Genomic DNA, 19634 nt, shown 5'->3' on the forward strand with positions numbered 1-19634 from the left:
CTTCACTGGCTCCCAGTGAAGAAGAGAGTGAAGTTCAAAATCTGCACCTTTGTTTTTAAAGCTCTCAACAGTCTCGCCCCACCATACATCAAGGACCTCCTGGACCAGTCTACCTCCTCAAGGCCCAGACCCAGGCTCAGGTCCGACGCCCAACTCTGCCTGAGGGTCCCACGTACCAACCTCAAGAGGAAGGGTGACCGTGCCTTTGCGGTGATAGCACCGACCCTGTGGAACGCGCTTCCTTCTGCCATCAAGTTTGCTCCCACTCTGGACTCCTTTAGAGCCAAGTTAAAAACCCACCTCTTCCTAAATGACATTCCCTAAATCTACTCCCTATTTGTTGTGAATTGTATGCCTGAGATTTACGTTTAAGTCGTCTGTGTCTGACTGCTTTCTGTGTTCCTTGTCTTTGAGCTGTGTCTTGTCTGAGGCACAAACATGTACATTTTCAAGCCTGCAAACTGTGACACTTTAAAAAAATGTGAAAAAATACTTTCTTGTGAAATATGACAACCCTAGTTGACTATCTGTGCAGTATAGTACAGTGGATTGTGTACATAGCCTCTATTGATGTAAACCAGCTCCTTACCTTCTTGTGATTTTATGCATCTATGCTTTTTCCAAAATGTGTTTCTTTTTCCTTTCTTAAACACCAGGGGAGCCTCCCCTCCTAAATTTCGTTGTTTGGTACCTGTACTGTAACAATGACAAATAAAGTCTATCTATCTATCTATCTATCTTTGTCTTTATCTGTTCCTTTACCCGGGCTGTGCCCCGGGCCGATGTAAAAGTTGGATGGGGGGCGCATTATAAATAAAATTAACATAACATAACATAACATAAATTGTAATCTTCCCGGACACGTTGACCGGCACACATTTTTTCTAACGGAAACCATGTTGTAGCCCGTGGTGCACTATGCCAACAAAGGGAGTGTGGTGAAAGGTTTTATTTTTTAAATTACTATCCTTCTTTTTCTGTATTTCTTTTAATGCTATATGTAAAGCACCTTGCTTCTTATATTTGCTTTTATTCATTGTCAATTTAATTTTTCTTACTATGCTGCTCTTGCTGTATTTTTTAATAATGTATGTACACCACTTAGAATTGCCCCTGTTGTATGAAATGTGCTATGCAAATAAACATGTCTTGCCTTTCTTTGGATGTGTTATTGAATTTGAAGTAGGTATGCCAAGTATAGTGTAATTAAAATGGAACTGACCCATAGTCTGGTCTATTTATTTTCAATTCAGGAGGATGACTGAAAAGTGTGTTCGATTTTCACGCTGACTAACATACTATAAATGTGCCTTTGCTTTTCCTCTCAGACACAAGAGACGCTATTATGAGTCGAATGTTCATCGGCACTGTGATCCAATAGAGCCCAACCGTCCGCTACCCTCTGAGGAGACCCTGGAACACCACCTGACACCAACCACCCCTGACAGACTTCACCTGAGCTTCCAGCCGCTCTTCAGGTGAAGCCCTTTTACAACCCCCGTCCCTCATCCTCAATCCCAGAAAAAAAAGAAGAAAATGGAGGAAGGTGGCTACCAAAACCGGACCGCCTTCATAAAGGGCGCCAAGGACATCGCCAAGGAGGTCAAGAGGCAGGCGGCCAAGAAGGTTGGCCGCGGCGTGGACCGCATGACCGATGAGTACAGCAAGCGCTCCTACGCCCGCTTCGAAGAGGACGACGATGACGACTACCCCGGCGTCCGCGGCGGCGGTGACGGCGGCGGCTTCTATCGCGGTGACAGCCAGGCGGCCAACGACGACGACGAGGAGGAAGGCGGACACAGCGACTCTACCGAGGGCCACGACGAAGACGACGAGATCTACGAGGGCGAGTACCAGGGGATCCCCCGGGCCGACTCCGCCACGGGCAAGGCCAGCGACGGTCAGTTAGGAGCAGGGCGGCCCGACGCGATGGTGGGGGCGGGGGGCCAGCAATTCAGGGATGTGGCCCTCTCGGAGGTGGAGCGACGCAAGGACCAGGAAGAGCTGGCCCAGCAGTATGAGGTCATCCTGCAGGAGTGCGGCCACGGGAAGTTCCAGTGGAGTCTGTACTTCGTGCTGGGCCTGGCCCTGATGGCGGACGGCGTGGAGATCTTCGTGGTCGGCTTCGTGCTCCCCAGCGCTGAGAAGGACATGTGTCTGTCAGAGCCCAACAAGGGCATGCTGGGTAAGTTTCATCCTGTTTTCTTTTGCACGCCAGGTACAGTACATGAGGTCTATCTTTTTCTTCTTCTTCTTCTTCTTCTTCTTCTTCTTCTACTTCTTCTTCTTCTTCTCCTTCTTCTTCTTCTTCTTCTCCTTCTTCTTCTTCTTCTTCTTCTTCTTTCTTTTATTGGTTGGGCATGGTGTTAGTGTTCTCAGAGCTTGTTCTCATACATCATCTCATAAGCATGCACACACGCACGCATGCACACACACATGCACACACACACACACACACACACACACACACACACACACTCGCACACCCACACACACATACTGTATATATTTTTATTGGAATTGGAATTCCAAGAAGTAGTATTTACTTGAATAGAAATACAATTAGCTTTATCCATTTATTCTATAGAACCTTTTAAAATAATTTTATCATAGAAAATATATGGTTAGAAAAATATTCACATTCAGAAATTCACACTCATATATATTGTTTATGGGTTAGGGTTAGGGTTAGGGTGTGACTTTTGGTGACTTTTGGTCCGCATGTTGGCAACCAATCAAAATGTTCAGACTTTCTTTGGAAACTACATTTCAACATTGTTGAGAATCACAACGCAAACTCGCTAGTCAAGCCAAAATACTGCAATGCAATGGAATCCCCACTGCTACCTAGTTAACTATAACACTACTTTACATTGTTAGCAGGCTCACAAAACAAGCTGCTTTAGTTGACTAGCGATGTGTCAACAACGTGGAAATGTATTTACATTTTCCGAAAGAAAAGTCAGATCATTACATCAGATCCCGATATGCGGACCAAAGCATTAGAACGTGTCACATAATGGGTCTCTCTCTCCTCTGCAGGTCTGATTGTATATTTGGGGATGATGGTCGGGGCCTTTCTGTGGGGCGGACTGGCAGACCGGATTGGCCGCAAGCAGTCTCTCCTCATCTCTCTCTCCATCAACAGTGTCTTCTCCTTCTTCTCCTCCTTCGTCCAGGGCTACAGCACATTCCTCTTCTGTCGTCTCCTCTCTGGTGTTGGGTAAGGACAGACAGACAGACAGACAGGTGGGCGGGCGGATGGATGGACAGACGGTCAGACGGACGGACAGACAGACAGACCGACAGACAGACAGACAGACAGACAGGCAGACAGGCAGGCAGGCAGGCAGAAACCGTCTACTCTCTGGTGTCGGGTAAGATCATACAGTCAGACAGGCAGAAGAGGTGACCTACAGGATTTTCCAGTTCAATTCAATAAACTTCCAGTTGAAGTCAGAAGTTTACATATACCGTAGCCAAATACGTTTAAACTCAGTTGTTCACAATTACTGACACTTAATTCTAGTAAACATTCCCTGTCTTAGGTCAGTTAGGATCACTACTTTATTTTAAGAATGTGAAATGTCTGAATAATAGTAGGGAGAATTAGTTCTTTCAGCTTTTATTTCTTTCATCACATTCCCAGTGGGTCAGATGTTTACATACACTTAATTAGTATTTGGTAGTATTGCCTTTAACTTGGGTCAAATGTTTTGGGTAGCCTTCCTCAAGCGTCTCACAATAAGTTGGTGGAATTTGGACCCATTCCTCCTGAAAGAACTGCTGTAACTGAGTCAGGTTTGTAGGCCTCCTTGCTTGCACACGCTTTTTCAGTTCTGCCCACAAAAGTTATATAGGATTGAGGTCACGGCTTTGTGATGGCCACACCAATACCTTGACATTTTTGTCCTTAACCCATTTTGCCACAGCTTTGGAAGTATGCTTGGGGTCATTGTTCATTTGGAAGACAAATTTGCGACTATTAGCTTTAACTTCCTGGCTGATGTCTTGAGATGTTGCTTCCATATATCCACAACATTTTCCTTCCTCATGATCTATTTTGTGAAGTGCACCAGTCCCTCCTGCAGCAAAGCCCCCACAACATGATGCTGCCACCCCTGTGCTTCACGGTTGGGATGGTGTTCTTCGGCTTGCAATCCTCCCCCCTTTTCCTCCAAACGATGGTCATTATGGCCAAACCGTTACCTTTGTAAAAAAAACTGTAAGTATTTGTCCTCATGTGCAGTTGCAAACTGTAGTCTGGCTTTTTTTATGCCGGTTTTGGAGCAGTGGTTTCTTCCTTGCTGAGCAGCCTTTCAGGTTATGTCGATATAGGGCTCGTTTTACTGTGGATATAGATCCTTTTGTACCTGTTTCCTCCAGCATCTTCACAACGTCCTTTGCTGTTGTTCTGGGATTGATTTGCACTTTTTGCACAAAAGTACTTTCATCTCTAGGAGACAGCTGTGTGGTCTCCAGTGGAGGCTCCTCCATAGAGGTGGAGGAGGCCTGGCCTCCCCAATAATTTGAGAGAAGAGAGAGAGATTTAAAAAAGCAATAATTATATTTATTTTATTTATTTAACATATTATATTATATTAATATTATTTCCGTTTTGTTCATAAATCTGAATTTTTCCATGGCTAAAACCCAATATTGCTATTGTAAAGCACCTACAGGCCAGAATCCCTATCCGTTTCTATTGAAGGAGGCCAGGCCTCCTGTCGGAAAGTCCAGGCCTCCTGTCGGAAAGTGGTTTCTCATAGAAGTCAATGTAATGCAATTTTTTTCATGGCAATATGTGATTGGCCAAATCACTGAAAATGGGTGGGCACATGAGGCCTGGCCTCACCATGCATTGAGTCCAGGGCTGAAAGATTGTTCGTCCAATCACATGAAGCCATTTTGAGAATTCGCCAGTCACTTCAGTGCAGGACACGCTAGAACACCCATGGCTATTATCCCTGAAAATAATAGCTCATTTGGCCAAATACTTTTGCTTAAAATGACCTCGGAAGTCGGCGAGATTCTGGCGCGATTTATACATCGAATAGGTAGACAACATTTAGGATTTATTGAACAGTTTTATTTTTAATATTAATAATTAATAATTGTATGTAGTATGTTGTGGTGAATGTTGTGAGCCTGAGCAGAAGGGACAATAGCTGCTGCAGGCGGACCATGACCCATTGTGCAGGTAACTTATTACATATGTTGTTTGAGTTCTATGTTTTGGTGCATTTTGTAAGAGTCCACTCGTGGTGTTGCTAGCATTCGCGAGCTAGGGCATGGCTAGTCAGTAACGTCATGTTGCATTCCACGTGTAGTACCTTTTTCCGCCACACGCGTGTATGAGTGCTGTTCTGCAGGATAAATATTAGAAATGGATGAAGTATTGTTCTGAATTGTATGTTGTGTGTCTGATTGACATAGTGTTTGAGTGCTTTTGACATGTCATTGATTGTATGTAATATGTTGTGGTGAATGTTGTGAGCCTGAGCAGAAGGGACAATAGCTGCTGCAGGCGGACCAGAGATTCATGCCAATTGTTTTGTTTATTTGATGACCCATTGTGCAGGCAATAAAAGCTGCTTCATCCACCATCCTGAGAGTGTCCCAATCCCTTCAGTACTGCCAAACACAAATTAATATTTTTTTAACAAAGACAGATAAGAAGAACAGGGAACATTCCATCACGAGTGAAGCGAGCAAGCGGAAAAAAAAATGGCCTCCTCAATTCTGGAAGTCACCAGCCTCCACTGGTGGTCTCATGGTGTTTATACTTGCGTACTATTGTTTGTACAGATGAACGTGGAACCTTCAGGCGTTTGGAAATTGTTCTCAAGGATGAACCAGACTTCTGAGGTTTTGCCTGATTTCTTTTGATGTTCCTACGATGTCATGGAAAGAGGCACTGATTATGAAGTTAGGCCTTAAAATACATCCACAGGTACATCTCCAATTGACTCAAATGATGTTAGGAGCTTCTAAAGCCATGACATAATTTTCTGGAATTTCCCATGCTGTTACAGGCACAGTCAACTTAGTGTATGTAAACTTCTGACCCACTGGAATTGTGATATAGTCAATTATAAGTGAAATAATATCTCTGTAAACAATTGTTGGAAACATTTCTTGTGTCATCCACAAAGTAGATGTCCTAACCGACTTGCCAAAACTATAGTTTATTAATATTAAATCTTTGAAGTGGTTAAAAAAAACGAGTTTTAATGACTTACACTGAAGTGTATGTAACCTTCAGACTTTATTTGTACCATAGTTGCGCCAAAGTGGCTGGTTAAGTTCCATGGTTTCAGAAAGTTTCGTAAACTCACAGGAACTTTGCAACAACCCCACAAACAACACACAGTACTTATACAGATTCGACACATTTCTTATTCCAGCTAAAATCCATGTTAATGTTCTCTAGGATTGGCGGCTCCATCCCCATCGTGTTCTCCTACTACTCTGAGTTCCTAGCCCAGGAGAAGAGAGGAGAGCACCTCAGCTGGCTGTGCATGTTCTGGATGATCGGGGGGATCTACGCCTCGGCCATGGCCTGGGCCATCATCCCTCACTACGGTGAGCAGCCTGAAGCCGCTTTCAAACAAGAACAATCCTAAAAATTGATTATTGAGATGTATCAAAGTAAATATTTCGTGTTAACCTGGGTCTCCTTTAAAGGGACAATCTAATTGTCTGTTTTGGAACAGGAATGATTTGTTTGTTCAAGCTGACAAATCATTGGGGAAAATCAATAAAGATATCAATGTAGTGTAGAAGACCGGGGGGTCAGGATTCATCTCTTGTACATAGCATCGTCAAGATAGAACTGTATTTGATTTCTAGTTAACTCTTGATTTCAAAATCAGCAGTCAAACCGTTCATACTGCACCACAGGATTGCTGGTGTCTAAATCCAGTCATGTCATGCAATGGGCCGGTTGCGCTAACCTACATGGATCTTCACTGGAGTTAAACTGTGTGATATTTCTCCCCATGTTCAACCTCAACAAACCAGTTGTCTGTGTTTCATCCCACTTAGTCTCTACTTCTCTCTTTCTCTCCGTCTGTTCCTGTCCTCCCTCCCAGGATGGAGTTTCCAGATGGGGTCAGCGTACCAGTTCCACAGCTGGCGAGTGTTTGTGCTGGTGTGTGCCTTCCCGTCCGTGGCGGCCATTATCGCTCTCAACACCATGCCAGAAAGCCCTCGCTTCTACCTGGAGGTACGCATTTTTACCTGTAAAAAACAGAGATTCATATGGGACTCACCTGAATCAATAAAGGATAAATAGAATCAAATCAAAATGTTGGAAGTTGAATGGCTGATCATTATTTTTAAAATGTCACAATTGCACTAAAACATGAACATGCCCGGGTCCTACACCTTGGAAACTGTGAATGTTTCGTACTGATAGAGAGTCATAGTTTACAGTAGGGTTAGTTAATAGTAGGGTTTTAGTCTATAACACAGGGATGCAAACAACTCGCTTTCCACCGCTTTTCGCTTTTTTCACGTCAATTTGGGTGACTTGTGTGAATCTTTATCCGAAGAGTTGTTATTCGGGGGGGGGGGGTGACAGACGAACGTCAGGGGTCAGGACTTGCTGTGAACCGGAAACGTCACTCCGTTGCGTGCAGTTTGATTGGACAGTCAATACTAGATCTGTAGTTTTTTTTGCTAACGTTATTGTATTCCGTGTCAGAGCAGCTTCTAAGCTTAACTGGACCTCAAGGTTTTCAGCAGGTTCGAGCAGTTCAGCGTTATAGCGTTAGCTAGCTGGCTAGATAAGTTAACTTAGGCTGTGTCCACCAACGAGTTGTATATTTAGCTAAACGGAACCAAGCTAAGGTAAATAGATAGCTAGTGTTAGCTAGTGCTAAGGTTCACCAGAGCTGCCAAGTCTCACGCAATCGCCGTGAGACTCACGCATTTCAATCAGTTCTCACGCTCTCACACCGCACCTCTATTTCTCACGGCGAGAAATAACAATTGTTTTTACGGGACTTTTGTTTTTGAAATTCCTTGAAAGATAGCTACCGGACATGAGTTTCGTGACATCTTTCTGCACGTGCGTTAACTTGAGTCTGCAATCGAAGCGGCAGGCGAGCGCTGATGGAAGAACCTGCAAGAACGTAGCAAGCAGTGTTGCCAGATTGGGCTACTTTTGGTCACACTGGACGGGTGGATTCGGCAGCTTTTAGACCGGTTGGGCTGGACATTGTCAATTCCGTCTGGCAACCGTGGTAGCAAAATATGTGCATACATTACAACATCGTATCTGGTAGCCTACTGGACTGGGTTGCACCAATTTGGCGTAAGTCATTACTAAATGCAGGCATTTAGTAGTTACTAAACCCCTAGTTGTTACTAGCTAATTTCAAACTAGTTGTTTACTAATTTCGGTTGCACCACGCCAATCTTTTGCCAATCTTAGCTAGTAAATACTCGGTTTTGGTAACAGTTTTTTGTTTCTCTACTGTAACATAACCAGGTACATTAATAATAATAATAATTAATAATAATTACAATGTACAATACAAATACAACAATTGGGGGTCCCTCAAAAAAAATGTGGCCGCGCTGTGCGCGCACAAGATCAACCGTCAAGCCCTCATTCTGACCCAGGAAATACCCTGATATGTACTGTATAACATGATAGCCATCTATGAGCAATGCACTGTATATAAGATGATGACCAAGGGTCTTTCTGCTGCTGACCAAGGGGCTGAGTCCTGTTGATGGGGCCCATTTTTCTTTTAGAGTCTGTAGGCTACTGTAGGCCTATTTGTTTATTAAGATTTCATAAATATGATATATTGTCAGATTTTTTTTTCTTGTTTTATAAAATGTTAATTATTTTCATTTCTTGTGCTGGTTTATTATGAACAACATGTAAAATTGCAGGAAACTAGCACAAATAATTGGGTGGCTGCCAAAACGCGCACAGTTTTGGGTCGCTCCACCGCCAAAAAATCTCACTCCAAACTTTTGGTGAAACTTGGCAGCCCTGGGTTCACCATCTCTGTAGTCAGCTCTAAAATATCATATTCATATTAATCATATTATTACACCAAACATTTTGGTAGTTTGGCATCTGTTCTTTGAACAACAACGAGAGGCTCATTCCGACATTGAAAATAAAAGCGTGAGCTAAGCGTTGTTGAAAATCAATGACACATCCCTAGTCAACTAACACAGCTTGTTTTGTGAGCCTGCTAAGTTAACTGCTAGTTAACTAGGTAGCAGTGGGGATTACTCACCCAATCCAATGCATTGCAATAGTTTGGCTTGACTAGCGAGTGTGATGTGATTTTCAACAATGTTGATGTATTTCCGTTTTCAAATTAAAAGTCTGAACATTTTGATTGGCGACTTTTGATTGGCGACTTTCACCACCACTGTCTGACTTAAAGAAGAACAAAAAAAAAGATAAAAATGGACATGCTAGATTAATTGTGTATTATGCACAAAATAGATTAATTATGGAGGAAAGGGCGTGCATATCACACTGTCAGACAGAGCTCCACAGACAGAAGGTGACCACTATCATAACAACACAAAGTGTGAAACAGCTCCTCAGAAAGGAGACCGCACTCCCAGCAACCAAGCAGCTGAGAAGATCAGGCAAAGTGCTGCACCTAACCTGCCAGCATATCCAATGCAGAGGTGGGTTGTGTGAGTGTCGAGAAGAGTAGCCAACAACATTGACTTAATGGTTTTGTGAGAGGAGCTTCTTAAGAGCAACGATTGATTTAAGTCATAACCGCTTTTTATAACACTAGCCCCCGCCGAACCACCCCTCCCGTCCGCAACGACTTCGGGTAGTTCTCTCTTTTTTCACCATAGTTGTGTTTGCATCCCTGATAACATTAAAGAGTGGACAGAAGGGTTTTTCCAGGATAAATGTTTTATATGTTGTAATCTTTCAAATGCAAGTGTGTATGCTCTCATTTCTAAAACAGAATGGCAAGCACGATGAAGGCTGGATGATTTTGAAGCAAGTTCACGACACCAACATGCGAGCCAAGGGACTCCCAGAAAGAGTGTTCTCAGTGAGTATCTATGAGAACATTTGTGGGGCAAAACCTCTGTCTGTCTCTATCATTTGTCTTTGATTTTTGCATTATTGTTAATGTAACTTTCCCAGGTCAACCACCATCAAGACTGATTTACATTTACACTTTCCCAGGTCATAATCATAGTCATAGTCAATTTATTTAAACACGCACCAAACTACACTGGTTTAGGGCGCCCTGGGCGCGGACTCTGAAACAGAGAGAAAACATGATTGAATATGGAAACACAGACGGGTAAGGACAATAAAATAAACAAACAAAATAAACATGGAGGACGTCTAAAATTCATAACCGCACACATTTAAAGACAGACATTCATACTATATATAACACATCAGAACATCTCAGTAGCCTAGTTCATGACAGTAGTGAGTTTTAAGCAGAGTCTTGAAAGTCTCTAGATCGGGGGAGGTCTTGATGTTCAGTGGGAGGTCGTTCCACAGCCGTGGAGCTGCCACTGCAAAGGCCCCATCTCCCCTTGTTACCAGATTTGATCGGGGGACCATCAAGAGTCACCACCATCAAGACTGATTTACATGTCACTTTCGCAGGTCACCACCATCAAGACTGTGAAGCAGATGGACGAGCTGGTGGACATGGGTGGTGACACAGCCGCCTGGCAACGCTACAGGTTGAAGCTGACCAGCCTCTTCCAACAGGTGAGGGTCACGGCCACAGTGAGAAAACCCTCCACATCTCAGCTGTTTTAAGTCAAGTCATCTTGGTCCTCAGTCTAGACCTGTAGTATAGAGTGGGTCAGTCTAGACCTGTAGTATAGAGTGGTCAAATCTAGCTTCACCTAGAAAAGCATTTGTATAGATAATAATAATAATAATAATAATAATAATAATACATTTTATTTATGGGCACCTTTCAAGGCTCTCAAGGACACGTTACAAGACAGTTTAAAACCACATATCAAAACATTAAAATCAACAAAGCAAAATTAGATAAAAACAGCAGATAACAATCAGATATAACAATCAGATATAACAACAAACAAAATACAGGAGATCAAACCAAGTATGCCATTGTGAAAATGTGTGTTTTAAGACAGGATTTGAAAGTGGTGAGAGTGTCAATATTGCGTAAGTTGGGTGGCAGAGAGTTCCAGAGGCGGGGAGCAGAACGGCTGAAGGCTCTAGATCCCATAGTAGTTAGGCGGGGCAGAAGGTATGACAAGTTGGTTGGCAGAGGAGATCTGAGACTACGGGAGGGAGTGTGAGTAAGAAGGAGTTCAGAGAGGTATGAGGGTGCTAGGTTATGGAGAGTCTTAAAGGTGAGAAGGAGAATCTTAAAGTGAATACGGAATTTGATGGGGAGCCAGTGAAGTTGTTGGAGGACTGGAGTGATATGGTGAATGGATTTGTATAGTTTTGGATGCTGGTGGTACCTAGCCACCTAGCTTTGATTGATTGATTGAAAACTTTATTAGAAGATTTGCAGAAGTAGGTACATGAAAGTACATATTACATACAAGGTCAACTAAAAGGATAAACAACCCAAGAAAGCCACTGGCTTATTTCAATTGGGGTCCTTGACAGACAGCTAGCCTAGGTACAGTGCTGCGCAGTAGTAGCTTGTCAGTGCAGAGATCCTCACTACTTTTTATAGTTTCGTTTAGTTTAGTTTATTTAGCACACATGAAACAGTGCAAGGAGGGGACGAAGCCCAGAAGGCTTGTACATAGTTCCACTCCCTTCAATAGCTAGGTTTCAATATAACCTAAAGAACACTTGATACATAAATAACGTAAATAAGATAAAAGAAACCACAAACAAGATCATATCCATGGGGCAAAAAGGTAGGATAGCACAAAAAAAGGGAAACTGAGGACACAAGGATACATAGTTTGCTCAAAACACATCAAGAAAAGAAAAACAGAAATAACAGCAAAAATCATGGAAAGGAAAAAAGTTATGAAGAATTTAAAAGAAAAGAAAAAAAAAGAAAGAAAGAAAAGAAAACTATTCTACTATAAGAATATTAACACAGGACCAAGATGAAATAAACAGCTTATTATGCAAGGAAACAGAATTGTTTCTTCTTTTGTCTATTGGGTAGGCCACAAGAATGTAGGGAAAATATAATAATAATAATAATAATAATAACACTTATTTGTATAGCACTTTTCCTGCAAACGTTGGGTCATAGGGACAATTGTTTTGGGAAATATTGGTTTTCCACACGAAAATACATAGTATACTGTATTGATTATGAGTGTATACAATCATGCACAATAATACATTTACGTGACCACAAGTTTATATTATCGATAGGGTCAGTGATAGTTTAGGACTGCAGTGTATTAATTATCCCTGTGTCAGGAATGAACCAAAGACAGACATCTTTTATGTGGGTCTCGATAGGTGCGGAGTAACTTCCTGGCCTGCTTCAATCCAGAATACAAACGGACCACGTTCATGTTGATGGCTGTGTGGTTCACCATGTCTTTCAGGTAAGAGAACTAAGGCTATAGACACACTCACAAAAAAAATGTCAGGCCCTACTCACCTTGTTACAGAGGGTCTTGTATAAGGTTTCACAAGTCCATTCTTTCTTGTTACTAGTTTGGATAAAGCCACTTCTGACATCATCATTTTAGTCAGGCAGTAGAGGGCCTCATCCCTCTAAAAGTCTTTAATTTCAGCCCACCTTCTCCTCCAATATATCTAGAGAAGGCTCGGGCCTATCTGTTGCTAATGATGCTAACGAGGACTTCAGTTGGCTGCTTTTCTGTAGTTTTGCCGGGGGATAATTCATCTGTCCAGTGAATTTTGCAGCTGTCACCTGCCTCGTTAGCTTGTGAATTTTTATTTAAATCCTCTTCAAAGGCTTGCGTGGCTGGAGAACCATTAGCGTAGCGATTCTCGAGTGCAGAGAGTCGGCTCTGGAGAGTATATTCCAATAAGTCTACTCTCTTTGAAAGATCCACACAACTTTGACAGATAGCAGGCATGGTAGGCAAAAGATTGGGGAAAAAACAGCAGAAAAGAAAACTAAGAAAATAGAATAAAAGCAAAGAAAGCAATAGGCAGGGGGGAGCAAGCAAGAAGCACGTCTACCGTCCTTCAGCACCCGGAAGCGAGGACGCGAGGCTGTTATGACACTTTTGGGATAAATAGCAATGATCGATCCGCACCTCCTTCTCACTGAGAAACGTATCGGAGGAGAAGGTGTGCTGAAATGAACGACTTTTGGGATTAAGAATGGATATGAATGTGAAACCTTTAACAAAACCACTAAGGTGAGAAGGACCATTCCTCTGACTCCAGCGGTGGAGGCTTCCTGTTTGCGCCAACTCAAGATCCCCAAAATCGGTTGCTCCACGTGAGCAGGCCGGGTTCCGACGCGGGAGGTCGACCGTAGATCAAGTCACCCTTATGACTCAAGACATCGAGGATTGCTTTTCGGCAAAAAAAAAACGTATGGCATCGCGGCCTCACCTGCAAGCTGCTCCGCCTGCTGCCGGACAGGCACATGGTCAGAATGATCATGGAGCTCATCCGTAACCGCAGCTTTACCCTCACCACCGGTTGCGGACAGCTAAGCAGGCTTCGACGCCTTAAGAACGGCGTCCCTCAGGGATCGGTCCTGGCCCCCCTCCTCTATAATATCTACACCTATGACCTGCCCAACACACTCTCACGGAAGTACGCCTACGCAGACGACCTCGCAGTGGTGTACTCTGCTGGAAATTTGGAAGTCTGTGGAGGGGATTCTGAGCCAGGACATGCAGACACTAGTTGCATACTTCCGGAAATGGAGATTGATGCTTAGCGAGGCAAAGAAGGTGTCGGCTGCCTTCCACCTTAACAACAGGGAGGCTAAACGTGAGCTTAGAGTACACCTAGATGGAACTCCCCTGCCATGTTCCGCTGAGCCAATCTATCTCGGCGTGACATTGGACAGGACGCTCACGTTTCGCCGGCACCTCGAGTCACTGCGCAAGAAGTTAACAGCTCGTGTGGCGTTGATGAGGCGACTGGTTGGCTCGGGCTGGGGCGCCGGCGCAAGGACCTTGCGCACGGCAGCCCTAGCCCTCGTTTATTCAACTAGTGAATACTGCGCCCCAGTATGGTGTCGCAGTGCCCACACCCGCCTCATTGACTCGCCTATAAACGAAGCCTTGCGCATTGTGACAGGATGCCTGCGTCCTACTCCCGTGGACAACCTTCCCATCCTAGCAGGCATCCAGCCCGCAGGCCTCCGCCGCATGGGAGCCACAGCACGTCTCGCCTGCCGGGCCGTGAAGCTTAATAACCATCTGATCCATGATAGGCTCACTATAACAGAGGAGCCCTCCCGGCGTCTCAAGTCGAGACACATTTGTGCCTGCCGCACAGGATCTCAGGCAGCAATGCAGTGATCTTAACATCAGTGCGGCAGGATGGGCGGATTATATGTGGCGCGCGGAGTGGGAGGCAAACACCTCCAAACTCCGCGACCACATCCCAGTCGCCGGCCCTGAGCCCCTCGGGATGGACTTGCCAAGGCTATCCTGGGTGAGGCTCAATCGTCTCCGGACCGGCGTCGGGCTTTTCCGCTCATCAATGCACAGATGGGGCTTGGCCCAAATGCGTAGTGCGAGTGTGGCGCAGAGGACCAAACCGCAACGTTAAAGCGTGATTTTGATCTCAGGGATTCTCAGTCCTTGCATCCATTGCTTTGAGAGTGGTAACATTTCTCCAGCCCCGTCCCTCAGCTGTTTACCAAAACAAGTTGCGGGAAAAGACCGCTTTGTTGTTGTTTGAATCCCAGACCTGCCCCTTTAACACTAGAACAGCCGTGCCTTTTTTACAAAAGACCCCCTCTTTACAATGCTCAAGCTGCTATTTTCACACAACGACCACTAGTTGGCCGCTTGTAAATTAGCCTGCTTTCTACACAGAAGAAAACGGCAAAATAGCTTTATATTAGCTTATCCTGATGTGATTTTAAAAATGTAAAGATACTGGGTGGTAGAACGCACATATCTAGGAAAAGTCCTGACATTTTTTTCTTTACTCCTCATGGCTGTTCTAGTGTTAATCTGTGTATATGACTTCATTCCCAGTTACTACGGGCTGACAGTGTGGTTCCCCGACATGATCAAGTACATCCAGAAGCAGGAATACGCCTCGCGCACCAAGTTCTTCAGCAAGGAGCGAGTTGAACACGTGACCTTTAACTTCACCTTGGAGAATCAGGTGCATCGCGGAGGAAAGTACTTTAACGATAAGTAAGTACTTTAACGATAAGTAAGTCCTCGTTCAAGCCCAAAACAGGTCGGGACAGTAAGGAAAATTGTGAGAAAATCATTGTGAGAAAATGATGAGAAAAAAACTGGAATCTTCATTATGAGAAAATGCATTATTTTAAATGTGGATTGATGAAATGTGCTGCACTTGGTTTTGCTAAATCAGTTAAGTGCATTCTGATGTGGGAGGGTCACTGAACGTGTTCCCCACTGCTCCGTCACAGGTTCATGAACCTCAAGATGAAGTCTATGGTCTTTGAAGACTCTATGTTTGAGGAATGCTACTTTGAGGACATCACCTCCAGCAACACCTTCTTCAGAAACTGCACCTTCATCTCAACCCTCTTCTACAACACAGGTAAGCCGCTAACAATACCTACTAAACTTCCTTGGTGCCTTGCTAAGGGAACCTACTCAATAGACCTATTGCTAAGCCGCGCCCCCTTTGAAAACTCGGACCAACAAACAACGCTCGCTCAAATTCTTCACTGACAGTGATTGACTGACCGACTGTGACTGAATGACATTCCATGACTTACAATGATATTTACCACAGCAAGTAATAGACATGTTTTTTAAAGAACAAGTAGTGACTTTTGCTGTGATATGATTGGACAATTTCTATTTTGGGGCGTGGCTCTGGATCAAGCGGCTGTGGAGCAGGAGGTAGAGCTGGCGTCTAATGATCGGTCAGCAGATCGGCAGTTCGAACCCCGGTTGGCCACATGTCGATGTGTCCTTGGGCAAGACACTGAACCCCAAATTGCTCCCAATGAGCGGGCCGGCGCCTTGCGTGGTAGCTTGCTACCATTGGTGTGTGTGTGTGTGTGTGTGTGTGTGTGTGTGTGTGTGTGTGTGTGAATGGGTGAATGAGAGGCCATTGTAAAGCGCTTTGGAATAAGGCGCTATATAAGTGCGGTCCATTTAAGAGGATCAGGCATAACATTTAGGGGGGGGGTGGAGACCTGCTGACGACTTACGATCAGGATAATGATGTGTCCTTTCCCCGTTCTTAACACCTCCCTCTCTTACTTTCCTCCCCTCCTCAGACTTGTTCAAATACAGGATCGTCAACAGCAAACTAGTGAACAGCACCTTCCTACACAACAAAGAGGGCTGCATGCTCGACTTCAGTGACGACAACAACGCCTACATGATCTACTTCGTCAGCTTCCTGGGTACGCTGGCTGTGTTGCCAGGAAACATCGTATCCGCCCTGCTGATGGACAAAATCGGTCGCCTGAGGATGCTGGGTAAGTCACAACAACAGTCGACCATAAAATGTATGCCAAATGTACATTTAATGTCTATTTCAATCAGGTCACTCATGTCAGTTTAATCACGTATTGCATGAAAATGGTCATATGTTTTAGCTTAGCATAATTGGATGGCTCCACTCTGTAGAGCTCCCTGCCTGGAGTAACCCTAACATACAAGTGTACAATATGGCATATTCCCCTCCACTTCTTCTTCCTGTTTCACCATCACGCCATTCTCCTCGACATCTTCTTCCTCCAGCTTCACTGGCACCATCTATGGACCCCCGTAAGAACGCTACATAATGAGCGACCGATTGGGTGGAAGCTAAGGGTGGTGGTGGTGGGGGGGGGGGGACCTCACAGTTACTCTCATAGCCAGGGCAATATTCCCACTGTTCCCGCTGAGGAGTGTAAACCTGTAAAGACTGCTTTTAAGCCTCTGTCCCTTGAACATGTAACAGGTGTTTTTGCATGCTCGTGATCTAGCTGTCTTGTCACCTGAGGTACAGCTGGGCCGTTTGACTGAGAGTACCCTGCCCAAACTACCGCTAACTCCTACCGCTAACCCTGCCCAAACTACCGCTAACTCCTACCGCTAACCCTCCCCAAACTACCGCTAACTTCTACCGCTAACCCTGCCCAAACTACCGCTAACCCTGCCCAAACTACCGCTAACTCAATGTTCAATTTCAATCATCATGTTGTGTTGTTCCTGATTGAGCGGGCTTACAAAATTCAAAGTAGTCAATGAACAACCCTGCAGCCTCCCTAGCTTATGTCACCTCCCGCCTGGACTACTGCAATGGTGTACTGTTCAGGGTACCCAACAAAACCCTGGACAGGCTTCAGTATGTCCAAAACTCTGCTGCCAGGGTTCTCACACACACCAAGCCGTGGCAGAACATCACCCCCACCCTCATCCGGTCAAGTCCCTCATCTCTTACAAAATCCTCCTCCTCACCTACAAGCCCCTCCATCCATGCCTGCGCCCCCCAGTACTTATCTGACCTCCTCTGCCCACATGCCCCTCCCTGGAACCTGCGGTCTTCAGACCCGGTTCTGCTTGCCACCCCCCGCACCAACCTGCGGACCTTCGGCGACAGAGCTTTCTGCCCCCACCTTCTGGAACTCTCTCCCTGCGGTGACATCCCCACCCTGAATGCCTTTAAAACGACCCTCATGTCCCAGCTGTTTGCCAAGGCCTTCGGCCTCTAGTTTAGTTATTGTTTTTGTTTGCCTGACTGTTTGACTGACTTTGCCTGACTGTTTTTTGTTATGTTCTTGTCTCTCTTGTAAAGCCTTGTATCCCCTGAAAGGCGCTATATCAATTCAAGTTATTATTATTACTATTATTATTATTATTATTATTATTATTATTATTATTATTATCATTATTATTATTACTATTATTATTATTATTATTATTATTATCATCATCATCATTATTATTATTACTATTATTATTATCATTATTATTACTATTATTATTATTATTATCATTATTATTATTATTACTAGTATTATTATTACTATTATTATTATTATTATTATTATCATCATTATTATTATTATTATTATTATTATTATTATTATTATTAGAACCAACTCTGCTTCTCCATTTCTCTTTATCTCCTTCCTCTCTCCCTTTCCCCCACTCTCCCCCCACCTTTGAATCCTTCTCTAATGTTCTTTTGCTCTCTCCCATCTCAACCTCTTCTCACTCTTCGACAGCGGGCTCCAGTGTCATATCCTGTGTGAGCTGCTTCTTCCTGTTGTTTGGCAGCAATGAGTCGGGTATGATAGCCCTGCTGTGTCTCTTTGGTGGCATCAGCATTGCCTCCTGGAACGCCCTGGACGTCCTGACTGTAGAGCTGTACCCTTCGGACAAAAGGTGAGCTCATCTCATCTCAGCTCATCAAGCCGTGAGCCTCATTCAGTCGACCTGCTGAAAAGCAGAAGTCAGGGGAATCCCTTCCCACACACAAGGAATGGCTCCCTAATGGAACTGTTGTGCCCACAGAAGTATTTGTATTCTTAAGGGGCAGTCATTTGGGGATTTATACGTATGATAGCCACTGATCATTGAACAATATTACCGATAAATAATCAAGAAAGCGTGACTTTGAGAAGTTAACGTGCAGTATGAGATCATCGATTGGGCTTGTCTGTGATTGTTGTACAGTGGCCATCTGGCTTTACAGATGACTTCTCCTTAGTTAGATAATTCAGTATTGAGTACTCAATATAGAAATTGTGAAGTCTAGCTTTATGTATAGAATATTTATTCTATTTTCATAATCATCATCATTTCATGCGTCCTCTTTACAAACCTTGCCGTATATCTCACGCATTTAATACAGTGCCATTTTAATATTCAACTTTGTTCATTCATTTAAAGCCAATAATCCAAAAGAATGTATTGCAATTGTTAATCGAGATTCAATCTTAGATGGGGGAAAAAAATAAAAAAAATAATGTAATAATGTCATTATAATGTTTCCATTATGTTGTTGTTCTTAGGACCACTGCATTTGGCTTCTTAAATGCTCTCTGCAAGCTAGCCGCGGTGCTGGGCATCAGCATCTTCCAGTCCTTCGTCGGCATCACCAAGGCCGTGCCTATCCTGTTCGCCTCGGGTGCTCTCGCTGCTGGCAGCTTCCTGGCCTTGAAGCTGCCTGAAACACGAGGCCAGGTGCTGCAGTAGGACGTGTGGCAACCTCGGTCTGACCCACCTTCACCCTCTCAGCCCTCCAGGCTCGCCATCCAACACTGCCCCCCCGTCCAACACCAACAACCGCCAACACCAGTGGAACAACAGTTCCTGTAAAAATGAGTGATAACAACATTTGGCTAGCATCACTCTAAAAGTAAACCTAAAACGTCTGCTTTTTATAAGCAACGACGCACATTAGAATCAATTACTCAACGGTATTTCTCCATCTAAGAGCAGCTTCATTATATTTTTATCTTTTATAGATTTCTTCATAATGTCATGAATTCTACTAATTCAAGTAGCCAGTGTAAACACCACTTGGCATCAACACCAAGTTAGAA

At 44.1% G+C, this 19634-nt stretch overlaps 1 protein-coding gene across 2 annotated transcripts; it reads left to right on the forward strand.

The window, feature by feature from the left end:
* Positions 1-1536: 1536 nt before the first annotated feature.
* LOC308158643 (synaptic vesicle glycoprotein 2A-like) lies at positions 1537-19284 on the forward strand (the record flags this gene model as incomplete). 2 transcript variants are annotated; one of them, XM_080532323.1, is made up of 12 exons in its annotated part: positions 1537-2218; positions 3043-3223; positions 6434-6585; positions 7095-7228; positions 9969-10058; positions 10634-10741; positions 12452-12540; positions 15139-15303; positions 15546-15679; positions 16371-16574; positions 18312-18471; positions 19101-19284. In XM_080532323.1, the coding sequence occupies 12 exons, from the start codon at positions 1537-1539 to the stop codon at positions 19282-19284; spliced, it is 2283 nt and encodes a 760-aa protein (XP_080388449.1). The 2 variants fall into 2 exon arrangements, with proteins under 2 accessions (XP_080388449.1, XP_080388450.1); XM_080532324.1 differs by having other exon boundaries at positions 1537-2185.
* Positions 19285-19634: the final 350 nt, after the last annotated feature.

The sequence above is a fragment of the Nansenia antarctica genome (genome assembly GCF_963989245.1).
Source record: "Nansenia antarctica genome assembly, chromosome: 5".
In the NCBI taxonomy this organism is placed as follows: domain Eukaryota; kingdom Metazoa; phylum Chordata; class Actinopteri; order Argentiniformes; family Microstomatidae; genus Nansenia; species Nansenia antarctica.